The sequence below is a fragment of the Anomalospiza imberbis genome, chromosome Z (assembly GCF_031753505.1).
Source record: "Anomalospiza imberbis isolate Cuckoo-Finch-1a 21T00152 chromosome Z, ASM3175350v1, whole genome shotgun sequence".
In the NCBI taxonomy this organism is placed as follows: domain Eukaryota; kingdom Metazoa; phylum Chordata; class Aves; order Passeriformes; family Viduidae; genus Anomalospiza; species Anomalospiza imberbis.
In genome coordinates, this window is record NC_089721.1 from 32,001,141 (window position 1) to 32,022,227 (window position 21,087).

The following is a 21,087-nucleotide window of genomic DNA, read 5'->3' on the forward strand; positions in this document are numbered from 1 at the left end:
ATTTAGCCTACTTCAGGAAACAGCCCAGGAAAATCCCATGTAAAAGTATAAGAGAGAACTTCAGTGGGATAGGAGCAGTGCATAGTTCCTGGAAATTTGCATTTAAATTTAAGTAAAAAGAAGGGATCAAATCTTTAAACAAATATGTGATCTAGAAAGCAGAGAGATCTTTTGTCTCCTTCTGCATTTCTAAGAGCTTTCACATTTTTAATAAAGTATTTTTTTATATTTCTAGCATTGCTTCTCCCCTCTCTGTAGACTGTTTTTAATATAACTTCATGAGCAGAGTGTAAACTTACTCCTACTGTAAAGTAAAAAGTGGATGTATAAATTTATACACATCCACATTTTTGGTTACCTTTATATCTTTGGATACCTTTATAAAAGACTTTCTCCTTTGTGCATTTCTGAGCACTAGATTTGGCATTGACTTACTTAACACATTTTCAATTAATTTGGGCAAATATGAACTCCTTATCACAACTTCTCTCTTCATCACTGTAACTACTTACTTTCTCTGTCTCTTAAACTGGTTGAAATCAGTAGCTGGTTAAAAAGCTACTGGGTAAGTGGTGGATGAATCAAGAGATACACTTGTACACAAAAATACTCATGAAGCCATGCTGGAATTCTATTATTTCTTTTTATGTAAAAGAATTGCATGTTTTTTCTTTCACATTCAGGTTCAAGAAGGGGACATGAAAGAGCTAGATCTGTCTGTTATCAATGCGGTTGATCTGGATGTGCCTCAAGACCCTCTGGTATTTGGGGTTGTGCAGAGCCCCTCATATGGGTTCCTTATTAATGGTGTTCACGGCAGTGATGTTCTACACTATAAAGAGTTAATTAACCATGATCACCACAGCCATGGGTTGCTTGTTCATGGCTTTTCCATGGAGCTACTGAGGAATGGTAGGTGCAGCATTCTTCTGACAATGGTTTTTCATTATTTTAATGAAACAAGTGGCACACTAAAGAAATCTTCATCATTTATTTATTCACTTGCATTATGTTTATTTTCAAGACAATGTTTATGAATGGAAGTTGCCCTATTTAATGCTATTCTTATATTTTTAATTTAGGAACTGTCTATAAAATCATCCTGAGAGACCTCTATATCAAAAAGGGTAGTAAAATGAGTAGGAAAATCATCTGTCCTGAAAAAAAAAATAAAGGGGAAAATGCAACATACTGTAACATCATCAAATATGTTTGTAAATGTTTTACAGTACCTAGACTCGAGAGACAACAAGACTGATTTAAAAACACATTAACTGATCATGGGGTTAAGTATTTCTTCAAATGATTGCAGAATTGTAAAACATTTTGGGTTGTAAGGGACCTTTAGGGTTCAACTAGACCACCTCCCCTGCCATAGGCAGGCACAACTTGCACTGGACCAAGTTGCCTAAAGCCCCATTCAACCTGATCTTGAGCACTTCCAGCATTCCACAACCACTCTGGACAAACTGTTCCAGTGTGTCACCACTCTTACTGTTTTGTCCTTATGTCCAACCTAAACCTACTCTTGCCCCTTGTTATGTCACTACAGGCATTGGCAAAAAGTCTCTCTGTCTCTCCTATAAACCTTCTTTAGGCATTGAAAGGCAGCAATATACCATATGTCTATATAGCAATATACCAAAGTGGAACTCCACAGCTTAGCATGAGCAGTCAGCACACTTTAAAGCAGCAAATCTGTTTCAAGTACATGGAATAAAAATTTGTATTTAACAGTGCAAGGAATACGGTGGATCCCTCCCGACTGTGGCTATTTAGTAAAACATGGAATCTATCAGTATAAAGAGGGGCATGAATTCAATACTGTCACTCAAATTTCAGTTCAGCCCTCAAAAACTAAGGAAAGATTTTTGTCTCTCTGCTTGTCTAATATGAACCTCCAGAAATATCAGGTGCCCACCCCAAATTCTTCTGCTTTCCCAAGTCTTGGTTTTGACTTTCTTTCTTGGCTTCCTCCTGTGGTTATCCACAATGGTGAGCAAGCCACCTTTGGCCTAGAACTTCTGATTGGCCATGGTCAGAGATACAAGGCCAGCTGTCCTTCCAAAGGCTTCTTTAAAGTTTCCTGAGGATTATTTAAAGCACGAGAAAGTATTGCCTGACAGTCTCATCCTCTCTATGGTTTCCATCAAAGTGATTTGGAATAAGGAGGGGAGAAGAAATGTACTTTTTTCAGACTGACAGAGACTCCTTTTTTGGAGAGTCACTCCTTACTTAGGTCAGGCTGGTGACCTTGAGTCAATAGTATGCTGCTAGATCACTGATCAGCAGTGGCTCATCAAACTCATCTTCTGATAGCTAAGGCAAGTTTACTGCTACCCTAGCATATGGGGAGGGGAGATGGAAGAAAGATGATTGAAGCAGAATGAAATGATGACAGGGACTTTGCAGGAGTCAGATTAAGTTGTTCTTTCCATTTCTCTCACCCATTTTCCCTCTCCCTTTCTTTCTCTCTTATTTTTCTCCCCCTTTTTGCCTCACATAGGAATGAAGCTGATGTACATGCATGACAACTCTGAAAATCTCACTGACAGCTTTAAAATCCAGCTATCAGATGGAAAACATAAAGTCCTCAGAACCATTTCAGTAAAGGTCATTCCAGTTAATGATGAGAAACCAGTGCTGAGCAAGTAAGTCTCTTGTTTGTGTTCCTGACAGTGGAATGCGTTTAGACAAAATGATGGGAAAGAGAACAAAACATGAAATAATAGAATCATATCATTGTTAAGGTTGGAAAAGGCCTTTAAGATAATCAAATCCAACCATCAGTCTAGCATCCCACCATGTTTACCATGAAACCATGTCTTTGGTGTCTGATGCAAAGAGGAAGCCATAACTAGTAACAGACTAATGTCAGTAAAATGTTTCTATATAGGTCTCTCTCTATCAGCCTGTTTAACAAAAAAATTGTACTGAAGGGACAGCATGCTTAGTACTGCTCTACATGAAGCAAATAGATGAAAAATAAAAGTGTATGGGGAAAAATTTTCGTTGTTTCTTTCATAAGTTGCTTCAGGGTGTTTGCCAGGTGTTGTACCTCTGCTGAACGCTGACCACCATGGAACTGCTTTTCTCTTCCCTAAGACAAAGACCTGCCTACAACACCTCTCTGAAAGCAGCTCTGGATTTTGAAATGAGAGGATCCACAAGGTTGAAGCAGAAGGCGGCCTTTCCAATTATAATTCTCTTCTTTTATAGTATAAAATTATTTTTCTCTGCCATAATTCAATTGCTGCAAAAGCACACACTAATTTCCCTTACACTTCAAAGCTAGGAGTCAATAAATGAATTAGACATGATCAGAAATTGCCTGTCAGACCACTTATAGATAGGCAGCTGGCTGCAAGAGAGCCAAACCTCCTGGGGATTTAAAAAAGGGGCTCATCCCTTGGGATTTCCATAATTTCTGATGACTTGTCACAGAGCATCAGCACCTCCATACTTATTTTCCAGTCCCAGACTGACAGACAGGAAGCTAAGAGTCCAAAGGTTTTGTGGGTATAGCTCTAAAAGTTTGCATTTCAGACTCACCACTTGTTAAGCAGGCTGCCACTAAGGAGGGAATTTCTGATCTCTCAAGGTATTTGGCCTACTTTCAGATCAGAGTTATTATTTTTTTACCAGATAGAGCTTCCTGCAATAACAAATGTCAGTTTCTTAATTAAAAGATTTTCAATGACCACATAATGCTAACATGATATAATGTCAATTTTTAGTTAGAATAAAGAGTATAATTTATGTATGCATATATAATATACAGATAATTACTGATAATTGCCTATTTGTTCCTCACATGCTATAGCTTGATCTGCCATTTCCCACCCCCTCTCTATGAAAGAAGATGATGAAGTGCAAGAATTCAAGTGTTTTTAGCTTTAAAACCCAGCTTTTTAGCTGGCCTTTCTAGCCCAGCTAGATCCAGAATATTGCTTCCTTGTCTGGCAATATTAGGTCTCACCACTTGCCATTCCTGTGGTGAACAATTTCATAGATTGAGACATTAACTCCCAAAATATCTATTCCTTTATACGAAGTTACTGCCTCTTGCCTGTTTCCCCTCCACTTATATGAGGTGTCCTGCCAGTATTTAAGCAGTAGTGCTTTAAGAAAATCTTCAGTTTGGCACTGAGGTGATTTAGCTGCCACATTCAGTTACTACATCTTCACTGTAGGGTACAGAATTCCTTATGCTAGTGCAGTTTTACAGGTGAATATTGGGCAGTACTTGAAAGCTTTTCTTAACCTTTTGATCTTGGGGCATTTTCCACCCCAGGGATTTTCAGCTCTCATCCCCATTAGTTATGGTCAACAGACTGAAGAACCTGTGATGGGATGTTTTTGGCTGGCAAACAGTGCCTCTTATTCAGAGTGATTGACAAAATGTCAATCTGTGACCTCTTGGATTGCATCCTGTAGCAGAGAGTGCCCTTGGGGAAAGTAAAGCCTTCACACATTCCTCTTGAGAGCTTCTTCCCAAAATGAGATGTGGGTGCTAGAAGGAGCATAGAGAAGCCAGTTAGGTATGGTTGTGTCTCTTACAGATAAAGGTAAGCCTTGAAGACTAGTTGTTTGAAAGACAGTAATTTCCTAAATAAACAATCAGTTCATTAGAGCCAGTGTTGCTGTGTTCTATATTAGCAGTAATAATGCAATCTACTGGTTTACATTGTCTTCTTCCGATAAATTGTATGAACGTAAGCAGAATAGGGTACAGGGGAATAAAAAGATATGTTTTTAATCAGTTTGCTTTAGGTATCTTTGTTGTTTCTTACCATTTGTAAGGAGAAGCTTGTCTGCACTACTTGCTTTTTTTACTCTTTTGAACTGAAATAGGCATCCTTCTTCTATTCTCTCTGAAATTGTCCTCTCTGTCAGCATTTGGTTAATCCATATTTCTGGCAGAGAAATTACATGTTGAAAATGTTCCTTTATTGCATCAATACATTACTTTTAATTTTTTCAGGAAGAACGATATAGAGATTAACACAGGTGAAACTCAAATAATTTCTAGTGCTGTTCTGTCAGCAGAAGATAAAGATACCCCCAGGGAGAGAATTTACTACTTATTTGAAAAAATTCCAGAAAATGGTCAGCTTCAACTCAAGGTTAGTCTTTGCACGTCAACAAAAAACAGGCTTTCAAAGAACTCTCTCTTTTTAGGGCAAAATGAAGTTAATTTGCCTATTCTCCCTAATGCCTGTCATATTTTGAAGTAGACAGCTTGGCCAGTTTAATTGTTGCAGGAGCAACAACAATGATGCTGTTCCAGAGGCTCTGGCACTAAAACCCAGATCTGGAACAGAAGAAGATGGAAGGTAAAAAATATGGCAGATCATCTGAGGTGAAATTTGAGAGAGATTCTGGGATAATCATCTCACAAAGGGGGAAAATCAAGCTGGGGGGAATGGGGGAAAGTCCTTGGTTTAAAAAAAAAAAAAAAAAAAACCTTTATTTCAGTGACTTCAGAGTTCAGAAAGCATGGAAGGAGTTGCATGTTAGAGTGAGTAATACCTCATCAACTAAGAGAAAAGCACGGGTGGAAAGAAGGGAAAAGGATGATGATAGAAAGGATATGACAAGAGGAATCACAAAAAATAAAATTAGAAATAGAAGGCAAGATGATAATCTGTTGACCCAAAATAAGAAAAAGGAACAAAAATAGAAAAAAATGCCTCTTTTAAATGGCATGCATATGTGATAGAAATAAAATTCTTTTTCTGAAACTTGTGAACTTGAAAGCATTTTGATGCTGGATCTCAACATCAATCTGTGGATCATATGAGACTTGTGAATTAAGTCTGAGGCAAGAGACAGCTGCTGACTGGAGTCCTGTCAGTTTGAACATATACGGTACATATATCTTAGGTCTCTGTCCTCGACAACCTTTGCTCTAAACCTAGTGATGCTGCTAAATGTCAACTTTTAGGATCAGTTCAATTTAGGGTATTAGGCCCAAAAAGGCAAGAAATTTTATGGTGTAATTCAGGATGTCCTTTTTTTTTTTTTTTGGTTCCTTTTGTTTGGTTTGTTTTGTGGTTTTTTTTTTTTTTTTTTTGGTTGGTTTGTTGTTGATTTTGTTTGGTTGGTTGGTTGGTTGGTTGGTTTTTTGGTTCTTTTTTTTTTTTTTGTAGCTGAGGACCTCTGGGGCTTTAAATTTCCATGCTTCCCTGAAATTATTTCTGATATTGTTTCAGCTATGATTTCAAACAGAACCAAGAGCAAATTTGTGAAATTAAGAAATAGAAAACATAAGCTGGGTCAGGAACTATCTAATTTTCATTTTGGTGTCTGACTAAGAAGTGTGCAGAAAATGATATCCTAGAGAAAAAGTAGCTAAATTCCATATTACTCTATTTTATTAATGATTATTGTATCTTCTCCAGCCTTATATCTGCTGGAAAAAAACTCCAGTTACTTCAAAATATACTATGAGGAAAGAGCCTATAGAAGGAAGGCCAGGTAGCTGCCACTAACAGTCTATATAACTACAAAGAAACACAATTAACTGAGAAGGATGTGTGGGTGATTATCAGTTAATAAATGATGCTTGTGCTTTCTAGGTAGGACAAGGGTGGGTTACTCTCCTAACTGGAATGAAGTGCACTCAGGAAGAGCTGGATATGAACCTTGTGAGATATGTCCACACAGGAACTGTGGGGTCCAAGAAAAAAGACAGCTTCACATTTTACCTCTGGGATGGGTACAACAGATCCCCAGCTGTGGACTTCTACATAAATATCAAGGACTTGGAAAAGGGTAAAGATCCATTAAACTTGACGTTTTACAGTGCCTGTTTCTGAAATCAAGATATTTGAGCACGTGTCCCGATCCATTCCTTAGCACTATATAGGCCCTGGCAAGTATTCCTGCAGATCCTGTAAATTTAACTGCTTGGATTTCACTGTTGGCCAGGTCCTGGGATTTGAAAAGGCTCTGCCAAATACAATGTGTTGCACCTTGCATCCCAGGATTCCCAGCTGCTTTGCAAATAGAGCTGAAAATATCTTTCTGAAACTAGCTTTATGTCTGAGTAAATCAGCACAGAAAAACGGCAATAATATTAAAAGGTAGGCAAAAGACTGTTCAGAAATAGCTCTGTCTCCTGCGTTATTCTATAGTCTTACAATCTGTGTTTTTTTATTAGAAACGTAAAGGTTTACCTGACACTGCTAAGACTGGAAGTCGTGTCGAAAGGGGCTGTGGTCTCTTCATCCTTGGCCCCAAAAGGGTAATAGTTTGCAGGTTCCAACAGGATAAAGCCCCAAGCAATGTGGCTATGGCTGATCTCATGGCTGACCCTGCTTTGAGCAGAAGGTCAGAATAAAGATATCCTGAAGTCCCTTCCATGCTGAATTTCTCAGTAATCTTAAAGTCTTATTGTTTTTCTACCAGTGATGGCTTTCCAGTGACTAAACAATGCAGAAGACATAATCCAGTTCAATATGACTATTTTAGTGTTGTTTTGTCTATTCTGCAGGAGATATTGCTGTTTTTACAAAACTTCTTAGAGTGCCAAAAGGAGATCACAGCTACATTACAACTGATGTCCTCCTTGCATTGGATGGTACTGACAAGCCAGAGGAGCTCCTTTATGTGATAACCTCCCCACCCCAGTATGGACAAATAGAGTATGTCAGCTATCCTGGCATCCCCATTACGAGCTTCAGTCAAATAGATGTAGCACGACAGATTGTCTGCTACGTTCACAAAGCCAAGACAGTTGTTGGTGAAGATACATTCAGGTAAGGCGTAGTACCACCCCCCCCCCCCCCCCCCCGCCCCGACCAAGCTCTTCCCCTTGAATATTTTGGGTATTTAAAAAACCTGCACTACACAATATAAAACACCAAAAAAAAAAAAAAAAATCCCCAGAAGAATTTATTAAAAGAGCTGGAGGCTCTGTGTGAATTCCCAATGTTTATATAGCACATCTATTTCTACTGCAATAAATATAGTTGGGAATGCTTTGGTGATAAATGCATTTTATCATTGACTCTGAAAACATAATCAGAGACACATTTACTTGATACTAGCTTCAACATTATTATAGCACCCAGACATACACAGCTGTTAAGATTTAAGCAAGAGAGAAGGATTGAGAACATACTTGGTGGAACTTCCTTTGGTTTCTTGCTACAGCTGGATGTGATAAAGCTGTTCCATTCAGGTATTAAATAACAGTTTTCTTATCTGTTATAATTTATCATATTAATTTGATTATGTGTTTTTGAATGCCTAAGTATACTGGAATATAATGAAAACCAGTCCACTTAATTTATTTTAACACTACCATTGACATGCTATTTTGACACGCTTGGAAATTCATGTAGACACTTGAAATTTTCAGGTAAATCCATACGTTTACTTACAGGACCAGTTCAGCAACCTAATGATAATTATTTTCACCTGTGTTTGAAATTTTCCACTTAGAACAGTTTATACTAGGTGCATCCATTCTGTCCTTAAATGAGCCTCTATTGGTTATAAAGTAGAATGATGGAATGAATGAATTATCATCAGATAAAGAGCAGATGTACTGTGGACAGTTTTCTAAAAAAAGATCAAAATCAGGGAAAAGAAAAAGCTCAAAAACAAAGAAAATGTTTTTTAAAAGAAGAATGCTTACTTTTTGCTAATATTGGTAATTTTCTCTGAAAACAGCTCTCAACAGAAGATGGACTTACTTTAAGATTAAAAATTAACAGCTTATTATTTTTCATTTATGACTAAGAAAAATGAAAGAGTTGGCTCCTCAGAGCTGCAATTCAGAAAAGACCCCTTTTTACTCTCCTAGAATAGATTTCTGATCTGAATGGCTTTTTATGTGAGGCATGATAAAGTTCAAGAGCATGTTGCATCATCCAGTTTGAGAACTTTTTACAGGCAAGTCAAGCAGGTGGGGCATGGAGACATCAAATAAATCTCCCTATGATACTGGATCAGGTATCATTGTCCAGAATTAACCCAAAAGTAATTCTGAAACTTTCCTCAGATGAAACACATTTAACCATCCCTTCCACTGCATTCAGTGTGGTGGAAATTCTAGTTAGGAGATTTTTCTGATTCATTTGTACTCACTACAGAAAAAGTGAGCAAATATTCCCTGGTTTTATGTTTTTTAATTGTGAAACACATTCACCAAAAATAGAATTAGATTATTCAAGTAAGGTTGCAGTCATGCAAGCCCTAGTTTGGGCAGTGTAGTATAGTGGCTTGTGTCAGTATGACTTCCCATATAACACCATCGAAAGCAGATCAAACAATTCTAGGTAATTTGTAAATGTGGATAAACCAAATGTTTAGGCCAATGGCTAAGAACCAAACTAGAGTCAGTGTTATTAAAGTAAGATTATGATGCTTTAATAAATATTGACATTTGATAACTATTTTAATCCCAATAATTAAGTTCCTTGATGATATCATTTGGAAGATAATTTGCTTTTGTGTAGACATATAAATATTCTGGCAGAACAGTATTTTTATTTCAACAAGGAATTAATTATATGGGTAATTGTAGGCAGAAGAGGAATTAACTGACCAGATTTTTACTTCCCACTAAGGTACTTCCTTCAGACATAAATTTACCTGTATTGTTTGGTGCTGTTGGCCTGGAAGAAAGATTTGGCAGTGCTTGTTTGGACAGATGACTTCAAGTGATTAGCAACCTGACATCAGATGCTGGCAGCAGAATACTAAAAGAACATGCTAATGTCCTCCATTTTGACATGCTGGCTCAATTTTGTAATGAGTTGGCACTATTTATGATTTCACTTTTGTATTTTAAATGCCAGGACAGATGGTAGGTCCTGTAGCCAACTCTATTGCCATCAAACTGCAGAAAGCATGAAATGTTGGTAGCTGTGAAATCAAACCATGAAACATGTTCTACAAACTTTTCCTGGAAATTGTATCCTAAATTTTATCAGAGTGAGACTACTGGCTACTCTCCATTCCTGAGGAAATTACAAAGCAGACATAAACTAGAAATAAACAAATAACCAAAATCTCCCAAAGTGCAGAATGATATCTTGGACATAGGCAGTTTGATCACCTGTGAAACTGAGCAGTGAATGAAATTAATGGTAAACTTTAGTCTGATGTATCCATGCAGAAGCTTTGTTCCTATTTGACATTCTGGAGAAGGCTGGAGGAATATTCCCATTAATGAACTGAATTAACTAAGTATTTCACTAAATATTATTTGAGACATCATCCAAACATTTTTACACCATCAAAAGAATGAGAGAAAATTCACTTCTGCTGCAATGCTCCAGGTGTTTTGAGAGAAGGTTAAGGTCTTGACTGAAGGTGCTTTACACTTTTTTCTCCTAACACAGTAATTATCATCATTACTCTAGTTCTCTATTTGACTTCAGATAGTTTACAAATAGCACAACCCTTTTACCATTGGCACAATAGCATTAGGTCAGCGTAGGCAGATGTCTCTAGGTTCCCAGCTGGGAATACCATCTTCAGTAAACATATTTCAAACTGCTACATAGTCCCTGGTCTGTCTATGCTCATTCCCATCTGTTTCATGGCACAGTGCCAGTTTACAAGTGATCAAGCTCTAATCATCTAGTATTGGTGTAGGCAATGAGGAGTTTTAGATGGACAGTTTGTGTGACACAGTAAGCTGCTCCATGACCTACTGCAAGTCACTCACATTCAAGTCACACAGTAATACACTAGGTGTTGACCCTATAATTTTAAAAGTACTTCATCGGGGTCTGCAGTCAAGAGACCAAGAGAAAACAACCCACTAAATGTCAGCCACTCCCCATTTCACTTAAGTATGGTAGAAGTGTTACATCGAAAGCAGCCAGCTAGGCTGGCCCTCATACTGTCTGAAACAGCTGTCCCACTCTAGAAGAGACAAATTTCTTTGCACACAAGACTCTGCTCTGACTCAGGCAGAACAAACCTGTGTGAAAGTCACCTTACAAAATGTTTTTGCGTATACTGTGCAGCATAATTACTGAAAATTATGTAGAAAGGCAGGTAACTCATACATGCTATAAATTGATGGGACATGAAGAATCATGAGACATTTTCAGAGCAATTTTTAGTTTCATATACCCTCATAAGTTTTTTGTTGCAGGCATTAAAATGTTCCATGTAATTATTTTCAGAAGAAAAAGCCATAAATAATGATCTTACCCACAAAATCAAAGATGAATTTTAAAGGCTAAAAGATTGTTTTTCTCCTTATTTTTCTCCACAACTAAATTTAATAATAAATTTTTGCAGACCATGCTGTTGGATGGCAAAAGCTCGTGCCCAGCTGGTAGGCTTCTGTCATGGTTTAACTGCAGCTGGCAACTAAGCACCAGGCAGCTGCTTGCTCCTGCCCCACCTGGTATGACTGGGGAGAGAATTGGAAAGGTGAAAGTGAAAAAAATGCATGGGTTGTGATAAAGACAGTTTAATAGGGAAATTGAAAGCTGTGCACACAAGCAAAGCAAAACAAAGAATTCATTCACTGCTTCCTGTGGGCAGGCAGGTGTTCAGCCATCCCCAGTAAAGCAGAGTTCCATCGTGCACAACAGTGACTTGGGAAGATAAATGTCACCACTCCAAACGTCTCTCCTCCTCCCTCCTTCTTCTTCCCCCACTGAGCATGCCACCAGATGGTCTGGGATATCCTTTGGGTCAGCTGGGATCAGATGTCCTGGCTGTGTCCCCTCCCAACTCCTTATGCACTCCCAGCCCAATCACTGGCTGGGCAGTGTGAGAGGCAGAAAATGCCTTGAGGCTGTATAACCACTGCTCGGCAGTAACCAAATCATCCTTATATTATCAACACTATTTAACTATATTTAGCACAAATCAAAACCACAGCTACATACAAGTGACTATGAAGAAAATTAACTCTACCCCAGTCAAAACCAGCAGAGCTTCTAACAGATTTTCTCTACAGCCTTGGGCACCTTTCTCTTAGTTTTGAAAGAAAAACTATCTGTAGTGAATAATCAAGTCTTTAGTATATCTAAAGAAACATCACTACTTGAGAGAGAACTACAAGAGTGGCTATTGATAGAAATTCCCAGCATGGAAGAAGAACTGTGCAGATATGACCATTTGATAAATTTATGCTATGGATATCTATGTTATTAACATTAGCCTATAAAATTTGTACAGTTCTGCCCAACATCTTAGCATTTCTGCAAAACTTTACTTGACTGGTAAAGAAACATAAACGATATTCCACTGAATAGACGAAAATTTAAAGATGCAGTTAGTGCCTAAATAAACCCATAAAGTGAGATAAGGCTGAATCTTTCTCCAGTTTGTTTTTTCAGATAGTTTTGGGGGCATTAGATAGAAAATATTTGTAAGAGTGAACAGAAGGAAACCCAAACTAAACCAAACCAGGCAGGTCATGCATTTCACATACCTCTTTCTGTAAGCTGTAGGTGCTACTGCCAGGTAACCAAATGAAGATAAATTTTAAGGATGTGTAAAATATGTATGCCAGAAGCTACAGTCTGCCCCCCAGGCAGCCTTTCCTTTTAGATCTGTTCCACCTGTATCTCAGCTAGAAGCTGAGATCAGCTCCGTTATGACTGTTGATCTTCAAGGCCTTTCCTCTGGCATCTGCTAAATCCCTGCCAGTACATTGTAACTCCTGTCATATACCTGGGTGCCTGCTTTCATGTTTTTAAGTTTTATATCCACTCCACTTAGTGTCTGGGTTTGTGCTCCACCCAGCTCTTCTACTTTTGCAGTATCAACACAGGCAAGTCCTGTAGTAAAGGTCTGCATTATCATTTCATTTCAGTACATGGTGAATCAAGAACAGATGCTGAAGACTGCCTTGCCTCTTTTTGCCAGATTCATCATCAGCAATGGACTGAGGACTAAGAATGGGACATTCAAGATTGTCTTGGAGGCAGCTGACCAGGCTTTGCCCACTCTATCTAGGAACATGGGGTTAAGATTAACTGAAGGATCTATGGCACTTCTTACTCCTGATGTACTGCAGCTTTCAGACCCAGATACTGCAAAAGAAAACCTTACCTTCCTCTTGGCTCAGCTCCCCCAGTATGGTCATCTCTATTATAATGGGGCTGTGCTACTGCAGTACAACTTCACACAGCAAGATGTGGACAACAGGGATGTTGCATACAAGCACCGAGGTGGGAATTCCCAGACTGACAGATTTACATTTGTTGCCACAGATAGGACTAACCAAGGCTTCATTGTGAATGGGAGAGTGCAGAGCGAGCCAGTGACATTCACCATTCAGGCAAGTGTGACCACAGACCTACTTAAGAGAGATAAATAGTATGATAAGGTCAAAAATGTAGCAGTTTTGATGACAGCTGGTACTTGCTGCAGTCTCCGATTTAACTGTGCAGCTAGTATGTTTGCTTTCTGCATTCCATGAATAATTAACCGGGGGAACTAACTACTTGCCAAAATGCATAAAGATAAGCAAGTAAATACTTGCATGCAAAAAAATTTACATAGGAATCTCAGTTATGGGAAGAATAGAACTTTCTCCTGCTCTGCTTTCCCATTTGGTGCCTGACCTTGTAATTTGCACTTATTGGGGTGTGAGTATGACTGCTGATCTTCATGTCACAGGAATCTTTGCTTCCTCATGTCACAGCCACTTTGCTTCCTCACCTAGACATCCTGTCCTCTCTGAAAGTCTCTGTAAGATGCCTACTCTGATTCTTCTTTCTTTGCTAGAATCTTTTTGTTCACTTCCTATTTCCCATATTTTCAAGTCCTTCATACTTCATCACAGACTTGGATTTGTTTGCTGTGATTTTTTGTATCTATCTATGTGGCATGGTTCAGTACACAAAGTATGCCTGGTTGCACTGTGTGTCAAAATTCAATGTTTCAAAACCATGATACTAATTAAGAGGCTGTTAGTATTTCCTGATGATGAAGTTTCCAGTTATACGACGAGTAAGGAATACTATTTCACCAGAGGGTGAGATATGGAAACAGCAACAACCATTGTGGACTGCTAGAAGGTTCACCAGAATTTGTGAAAGATGGCATTGTTATTATAAAAATGAGGTGACAAACCTTTGCTGCAGTTATATTTTGCTGTGAAGAAAATTACACAAAAAATGAGGACTATAGGGAATGTGGAACATTAGGGCAGAGATATATAGAATTTTACACCACCCAGAGTGTACTGAGTGTACTATACCCTGCTACATGTGGCAAGTGATGGGCAATCTGGGCCTGGAAACTTTTCATGTGAAGTACAACTTAACTAGAACTCAGAGGTCTGCAGCAGACTGTGAGCCAAAGTGGCTATTGCCACCCTGATCTGGCTACTGCTCTTTTAGCAAAAGCAGGACAGGGAATATCCTGGTGTTATAAAATGAATGTCTAACTTTGATTTAGGTGGATCATTTGGACAAAATAGCACCAAAAATTATTCATCTCCATTGTTTTTCTGATGTGGAACTGCTGAAGAATGGCAATTATGGGATCTATATTACTGCCAGGTCCCTGAGAGCATCTGACCCCAGTTCAGAAGATGACAAAATAATTTTTAAGATTTTGCGAGGTCCTCATTATGGCTACCTGGAAAATATAACAACAGGTGATTTCTTTTATAATCTCTATTTTGGGCCATACCAGACCAGATTTCAAACTCTACACTGTTAATATTTGCTTGATAGAGAGAATCAAAATTTCTTAGCAAACTTTGGGCAATATTTGACTGTAATAACAAAACTTTTACGATAAAACCTGAGTCTTAAGTTCGTTATGTATCCTCAAAGAGTCTGAGATAATTTTTAATAGCTGTTGTTTAGAAACTTTTTTATTTCTATCAAGAAAAAAAAGTTTAATATTGAACTTGGCCTTTTGACAAACAGGTTACACATAAAGAAACTGGCAGGGGCTTATAATGAACAGATGTTGCTGTTTAGCTATAAACCTGCATTTCTCAAAGTTCAGATTCTCAACAAAAAGAAAAGTTGAAAAGAGTCTATATGACCTATATGGTTCTTATTAGCAGGCTTTTGGTTCACCTGCATATAACTTGTCTTTCCTAGGTGGATTCATTCAGGAAGGATTTAGCCAAAAGGATTTAAACAGCAAAATCATACTTTATGTCATCAACAAATCACAAGAAGTCAATTCAGACAACTTGGAGTTTCAAGTGACAGATGCCAGTGGAAACTCTGTGGCACCCCAAAGGTAACTCCACGCCTTGTGACATGGGCTGCGCTGCACTGTACTTGACACTCCTTGGGGCAAATGAAGAGGTGCTGGTCTTGAAGCCATGCAGACATGACATAGCTACAACTCAACCTGCCATTGCTTTTGTTAGAGTAGAGAAGGTTTCTTCCCCTCAAGAAGGTGAAACCTTCTTGAAGCCTTGAAGCTCAACAAGGGTTGAGCTGCAGGTTAGACTGTGTCACAGTTCTTAAGGGCCTTCAGGGCTTCACTAGGAAACGTAATGCATTTAGTGGGGTTGGGCATTTGGAGATCTGAGATGCTGTGTGCTGAAGGATGGGACTACTGCTTCATGAACTTGGTCCTGCAGCTGCAGGTCACTCTTGCCCTTAGCTGATGGCAGTGCATTTTTCACAAGCTTGACATGACAATGGAGGGGATGCTCTCAAATGACAAAGCTATGAGTGCCACATTTCTGCAAAAGAGCACTGAAAGAAGGTGGAGAGCACACAGCACCTTCCTTGTCATCCACTGCATGTTATTAGGCATACTATCCAATATCTCCTTGTGACATACCATAAGCCTCATGTAGAAAAATTAGAATATCATCCAAACTGGGCTTTGATGATAAAAGCCAGAAGTGCGAGTAGCTCTTCAGCAGAGGCAATGCTTCTCTTTATTCCTGAAAATGGGCCTAAGTGTTCAACCAACTTATTTAATAAGAAGAAATTAAAAAAAAAAAAAAAAAAAAAAAAAAAAAAAAAAAAAAAGCTTTTTCTGCACTAAACTGGCTACTCACAAACCAGGAATCATGGTGAAGACAGAGAAGCAGAGAGCTGTACCCAGGGGCAGAGAACTTCTTTGCACACTTGAGAGAGGACAGGGACTGAGCTGAGTTGGAAGCAGCATTTAGGCAGTTATGTGCTGTGCCAAAAGATGTCCCCATACACAAACACATCTGAGCATGGACAGCCCAGTTGCTCTGTGCTGGCTTGCAGATGAAAAATCACCAATATGTGATGCCACTTCTCATGGGAAAATGCAAGTCCTTGTAAATGAATGGCAATGTATAGCACAGCTTTAGGAAAAGAGCAAAGAAAAAACTCCTGTTTTGCAGAAAATAGGTATTTCAGTGTACTTATCTGCTAGTAGACCAAATGGGAATTTTAGTGAAAAAATAGTATTTTAATATTGGATTTAAAAGCTTGTGAGGTATTTTTTTCAATTTAAGGTATTTATCACCTAATAATCACTGGTTCAAAATACACAATTTATTGTTCATGCTCCAGCTTCTATTTGAATGCTGCTGGACTACATCTGGGACATCCATCTTCTTTAGCAAAAATAAAGCAAATCAGCTTCTAAATGGTTTTCCCATAAAATTAGCATCAGAGGATAGAGGAGGACTGGAGGAAACTTCCTCTGATGATAGAGCTAATCAGCTGTGAAAGGCCTAGAAGTTTGTTTTAGTAAAGTTCAAATTCTAAATAACTCAGCTTATTTTCCTTCTTTGCACTCTCATTCATCTTTCTCTGACTCCCACTAATTTTTATTACAGCTTTAAAAAAGGAAAAATCTTTATTTATGATCCTGTGCAGCAAACAGTCTTCTGAGCCTAAGACGCTGCCCCCACCCTCCATAAACAATTCTAAAATTCAGTGCCTAAGACAGCTGGAATCAGACAGGGGAAAGGTTGAAGAGTGAAGTGTGCAGAGTAGTAAAGTAAGGGAAGGAGAGAAGGCCCTTGCAGAGAGGCAGAAAAGTCCTAGAGCATACTCTGTATGTTACAGGAGGAGAGTTAGAGGATGATGAATGCAGATGGGTGGAAAGGAGGGTATTGCTGAGAAAAGACTGGGGAGTGAGAGTATAACAAAGCTGCAAGGCTAAAGGGAACCAGGATAAACAGTGATTACTTGTCTTGGCCTATTGTTGTGGACAAACTGCTCTTCTCAAAGTTACTGCAAAATCCCTTTGGCTGTAAAACAAAGCTCAAGTGTGGCTCATGGTACATCGGGGCTGGTCTGGAAGATTCATTAATACCTCTTCCTAATCAGTTAAATCACACACACAAATATGTTCATTTGGAGACAAAGACTCAGTATGTGTATTGGCTGAATCAACAGTTGGGAGAGAAGGCTCCCCACAGAGCCTCTGAACAGCAGGAGCTGGGGGTGGCTGGCCGGGTGGCTTTGCTCTGAACTCACATTCCTTTCTCTCCCACAGGCTGGAGCTACGGTGGTCTCGAATTGAAATGCCACAGACTGAATATGATGTGTGTGAAAACACGGGAGTGGTGTCTCTGAAAATCACCAGGGCAGGACACCTTGGGGAGTCTGCCTTTATAACCATGAAGGTAAAGCCAAAACCCAACAACCTAACTTAATAATAAGAAGAGCAGCCTGTTATTTTATTCCTCAGATGTAAATATAATTCAATAATCATCAAAGAGGCCATGTGATTCAATCCATACTTACTGGGACATTGTCTTTGCTACTACAAATGGCTGAAACATTTCTGACAAAATTTCTTGAGTTTTAAGTAGAAATGCTAATTAACCAAACCTGCAATGTTTTGGAGCAGCGTTTCAGTTTTGATGAAAAAACAGAGCAGGCAGTTTCCTCTGGCACTGTACTCAGAAGCTTGGTTTCCAGGATCTGCCACTTTAAAATCCAGGTTTTGGGCAATCTGGGGCCTTGGGGCTTTTGTTGTGCCTTCTCAGGCTGGAGGAGCCCAGGAAGTATAGGTGCTTCAACAACACAGCCATGGCAGCCTTCTCCATTTCACCTCCTACTGCCCACAGCTGAGGAAAACCCCCTATATCTTCAATGACTGCCTCTGTCTTATGAAAAAAAAAACAAAAAAACCCAAAAAAAACCCAAAAAAAAACCCCCAAAAAAACCACAAAAAAACCCCGAACTGGACTGAAAGCTGCAGGCTATAATTTTCTAAAACGGGTTTTGTGCAACTTGCCTTCACAAATTTTATCTTTCCTCATAAAATGGAAATTCCAATATTTTATCAGCTCTCCTTGCTAGAGAAATACCATTTTTTCCCCTCACAGCTTCTCGGGATTATAGCCTTAATAATAAACATAATTTTGATTTTCCTTCTACTGAAGTTAGTGGGAATTTTGCTAATGATGCCATCAGGGGCCATCTTGTCCTGCCCTTCACATACTCGGGTGATTCTACTCCAGCAGTCACTTGCAGAAACAGAGCAGTGAAATTGATTCCAGCTGGAACATATTCACAGAGTGAAAACTGGTGTCCTCTGGTGCCTCCTTGAAAATTGAGGGAGTTTCTGGAATCCCTATATTTACATATGTAGGGTTCACATCTATCCTAAAGAGTCTTTGGGAGTGACAGAAGGCTTTGTGCAAAAAAGCTTCTTTCAAGATATCACAAAGGCCAAAATTGGAAAACATGGCCAAGTTGTTGCTGGTCTTCTGAGATGACAGGATGTACTTTTCCAGGAGCCAGGTATGGTAGGGTCCCTAGGCATGGTGAACAGCAGTGTTACCTGGTGTTGTCAAATAGCAATCTCAGAGGGGAATGAGCAAAATCTTAAGATAGAGTTTTTTTTTTTTTTTTTTAATGATGCATTTTTAAGCCATGAGCAAGAACAGAATGACAGTTGTACATAAGAAAGTTTATTCTTCGGGTCTTTATCTTTTTTCCCAGCCTTTGTGTATGTATGGGTTGGCCTGTCTATTTGAGATGTGCAAAGTACCTTCAGCATGCAGCAGAATGCAGTCGTTTGGTGAAATGGGTCACAGCATAGTATTTACAGTTTGATTTCTTCTCAGGTCAATGAAATATCTGCTAGGCTGGGAAAGGACTTCACGGTGACTCCCTCTAAGCTTGTTCAGTTTGATCCAGGTATGAAATAGTGCACTGAATAACTCTAAAATTAATTCACTGATTTTAGAAGAGTAACCTCTTGCTTTGGAGTGTGCAATCTATTACCTATCTGTAGCTAGAGAAGCTGAATAGAATTTAAGACTTGGGCTTCTTTTTTGGAAGTGCTGTGGGTTTCTTTAGTGAATTGGTATACTTATTATTTAGCATGAGATTGCCTACAGTCTTTTACTTTGGTTAAATATCGAAAGTGCTGAAATGATGTCTCCTAATCTCCCAGATAGGCTGGATAGGACTCACCCTGAGCTGAGCTGTGGGATGCTTTAAAGACTTCAGTCATTATAGGTAAAGCCCTGGACACAGATCAAATTTAGATGAAACTGAGAACAACTTATGTTATTCAAGATGTCCAAGGCCCTTTTACATTCACATACAATCCTGAAGTTACCCAGTAAAGACAAGGAAACAAGCAAAAACAATGATTTTCCTTAAGATTTGCCTAAAAGGTTGCACTTCAATCTAACATGGTTTTTTGATCCATTTGCAGGTATTTTAAATAACTGTTCCATCTTTAAAGATAAACTTTTCAGATACAAACCCTGTGATACATTTTGTCTTGAAAATCACAGTGGAAGTCCTAAATCTATGTATTAAAGTGCAATTCTGCACATCTTCAGCGGCTTTTTGTTAGTGTATGCACTTCAACTGAATCATCATTGCCCAGGAACAAATTCAAACTTAATGTTATTTGGAAGAACAGCAGGAGTCCAGTCAGTCAGTAGGAGCACAATAGCATACACAATCTACTCCACTCTAGCTGCAGACATGTTAATTAATCTATTTCTTTGACATCCTGATTGATTGAAATAGCACTTAAAGAGTAATTAAAATGTTTATTTCCGTTAGGAGTGTCAACCAAGATGTGGAATATAGCAATTACCTATGACGGATTAGAGGAAGATGATGAAGTCTTTGAAGTGGTTCTGAACTCCCCTGTGAATGCTGTTCTTGGCACACGGACAAAAGCTATAGTAAAAATTTTGGACTCAAAAGGAGGTATTCTCTTTTAATTTTTGTGACTAAGAAGGCGGGACAATCTTGGCTGAGTAGCTACCTTTTTTCAACCTCAAGTTGTTCCTAACACTCACCATTAGACCAAATGGCCTAATTTATTTTTATGGAAACAGGCTCAACAGTTGCAGGCCCTTTATTCTCTCACACAATCATATGCATACTCTTAGGAAACACAGCATGAGGTAAGCAACGAGTACAAAATGAGAAAAGTGCCAGGAAAGAAACCACTTTTCATAACAACATGAGTTCAGTTCACATTTATTAAAGTGGGAAAAATTGGTTTTAGATCCATTAGATTTTTTTCCAGTTATTATTTAGTTTTTACACACCCTCTAAAAGAGATTTACTTTCTTCTCAAAAAAGAAATGTAGCAATTTAACCCATCTCTTAGCAATATATTTTCCAATGCTTAAAAAGCACAGTCCACTCCTTCACAGCAAACAGTTTAGTCTTTGAAGTCTGCATTATCATTATGTTTTTCAGTGATCAAATGTGGTGTGTCTAAAATCAGACCTAAAAGCAGTCACCTGTAGAAACAGAAACAGGAAAACTGTAGAAAAATAGAAATAACTAGAAAAGCAGCTGCATCCTCTGAAGAGACCACAGAAGAGTGTTTTTTCTTCTGGTGTTTAGTGAAACAATAATTAAATTATCCACATTGCAGTGAATTAGGCTTCATGTTACAAAAAGCCCCTTTAAAATTTCAGATTTGTTTTCTTCTAAACATCCATAGTGTAAATCAGGTCTTAATTGACACAGTGACTTCATTGAAACAACAGTATCCTGGATTTCCAAGAAGAAGCTTCTCTGGGCATAATGGAAGAATCATCAATGGTAGCTAAAAATACCTGTACATTCATGGCCAAAACCCCCAGCACTTTAAAGCACAGTATAAGAATGAAAGCAGGTGTTTTCAGCAGATACTTGGTTGAAATTCTGACCTGTGGGTAGACAAATGCATCACATATAAAATCTTACT

At 38.6% G+C, this 21,087-nt stretch overlaps 1 protein-coding gene across 2 annotated transcripts in view; it reads left to right on the forward strand.

Moving 5' to 3' along the window:
• The window catches only part of FREM1 (FRAS1 related extracellular matrix 1), a 57,924-nt gene that overhangs the window by 24,066 nt on the left and 12,771 nt on the right, over positions 1-21,087 (forward strand). Inside the window, exons 19-29 of one of the 2 annotated variants that reach the window (XM_068175698.1) lie at positions 684-912; positions 2,507-2,651; positions 4,985-5,126; positions 6,582-6,777; positions 7,499-7,763; positions 12,856-13,270; positions 14,395-14,596; positions 15,054-15,198; positions 17,401-17,530; positions 18,983-19,055; positions 19,941-20,090. In XM_068175698.1, the coding sequence (XP_068031799.1) occupies positions 684-912; positions 2,507-2,651; positions 4,985-5,126; positions 6,582-6,777; positions 7,499-7,763; positions 12,856-13,270; positions 14,395-14,596; positions 15,054-15,198; positions 17,401-17,530; positions 18,983-19,055; positions 19,941-20,090 (2,092 nt within the window). Of the gene's footprint in view, positions 1-683; positions 913-2,506; positions 2,652-4,984; positions 5,127-6,581; positions 6,778-7,498; positions 7,764-12,802; positions 13,271-14,394; positions 14,597-15,053; positions 15,199-17,400; positions 17,531-18,982; positions 19,056-19,940; positions 20,091-21,087 lie in introns of those variants that run through there. The other variant, XM_068175699.1, reaches the window with a different exon arrangement.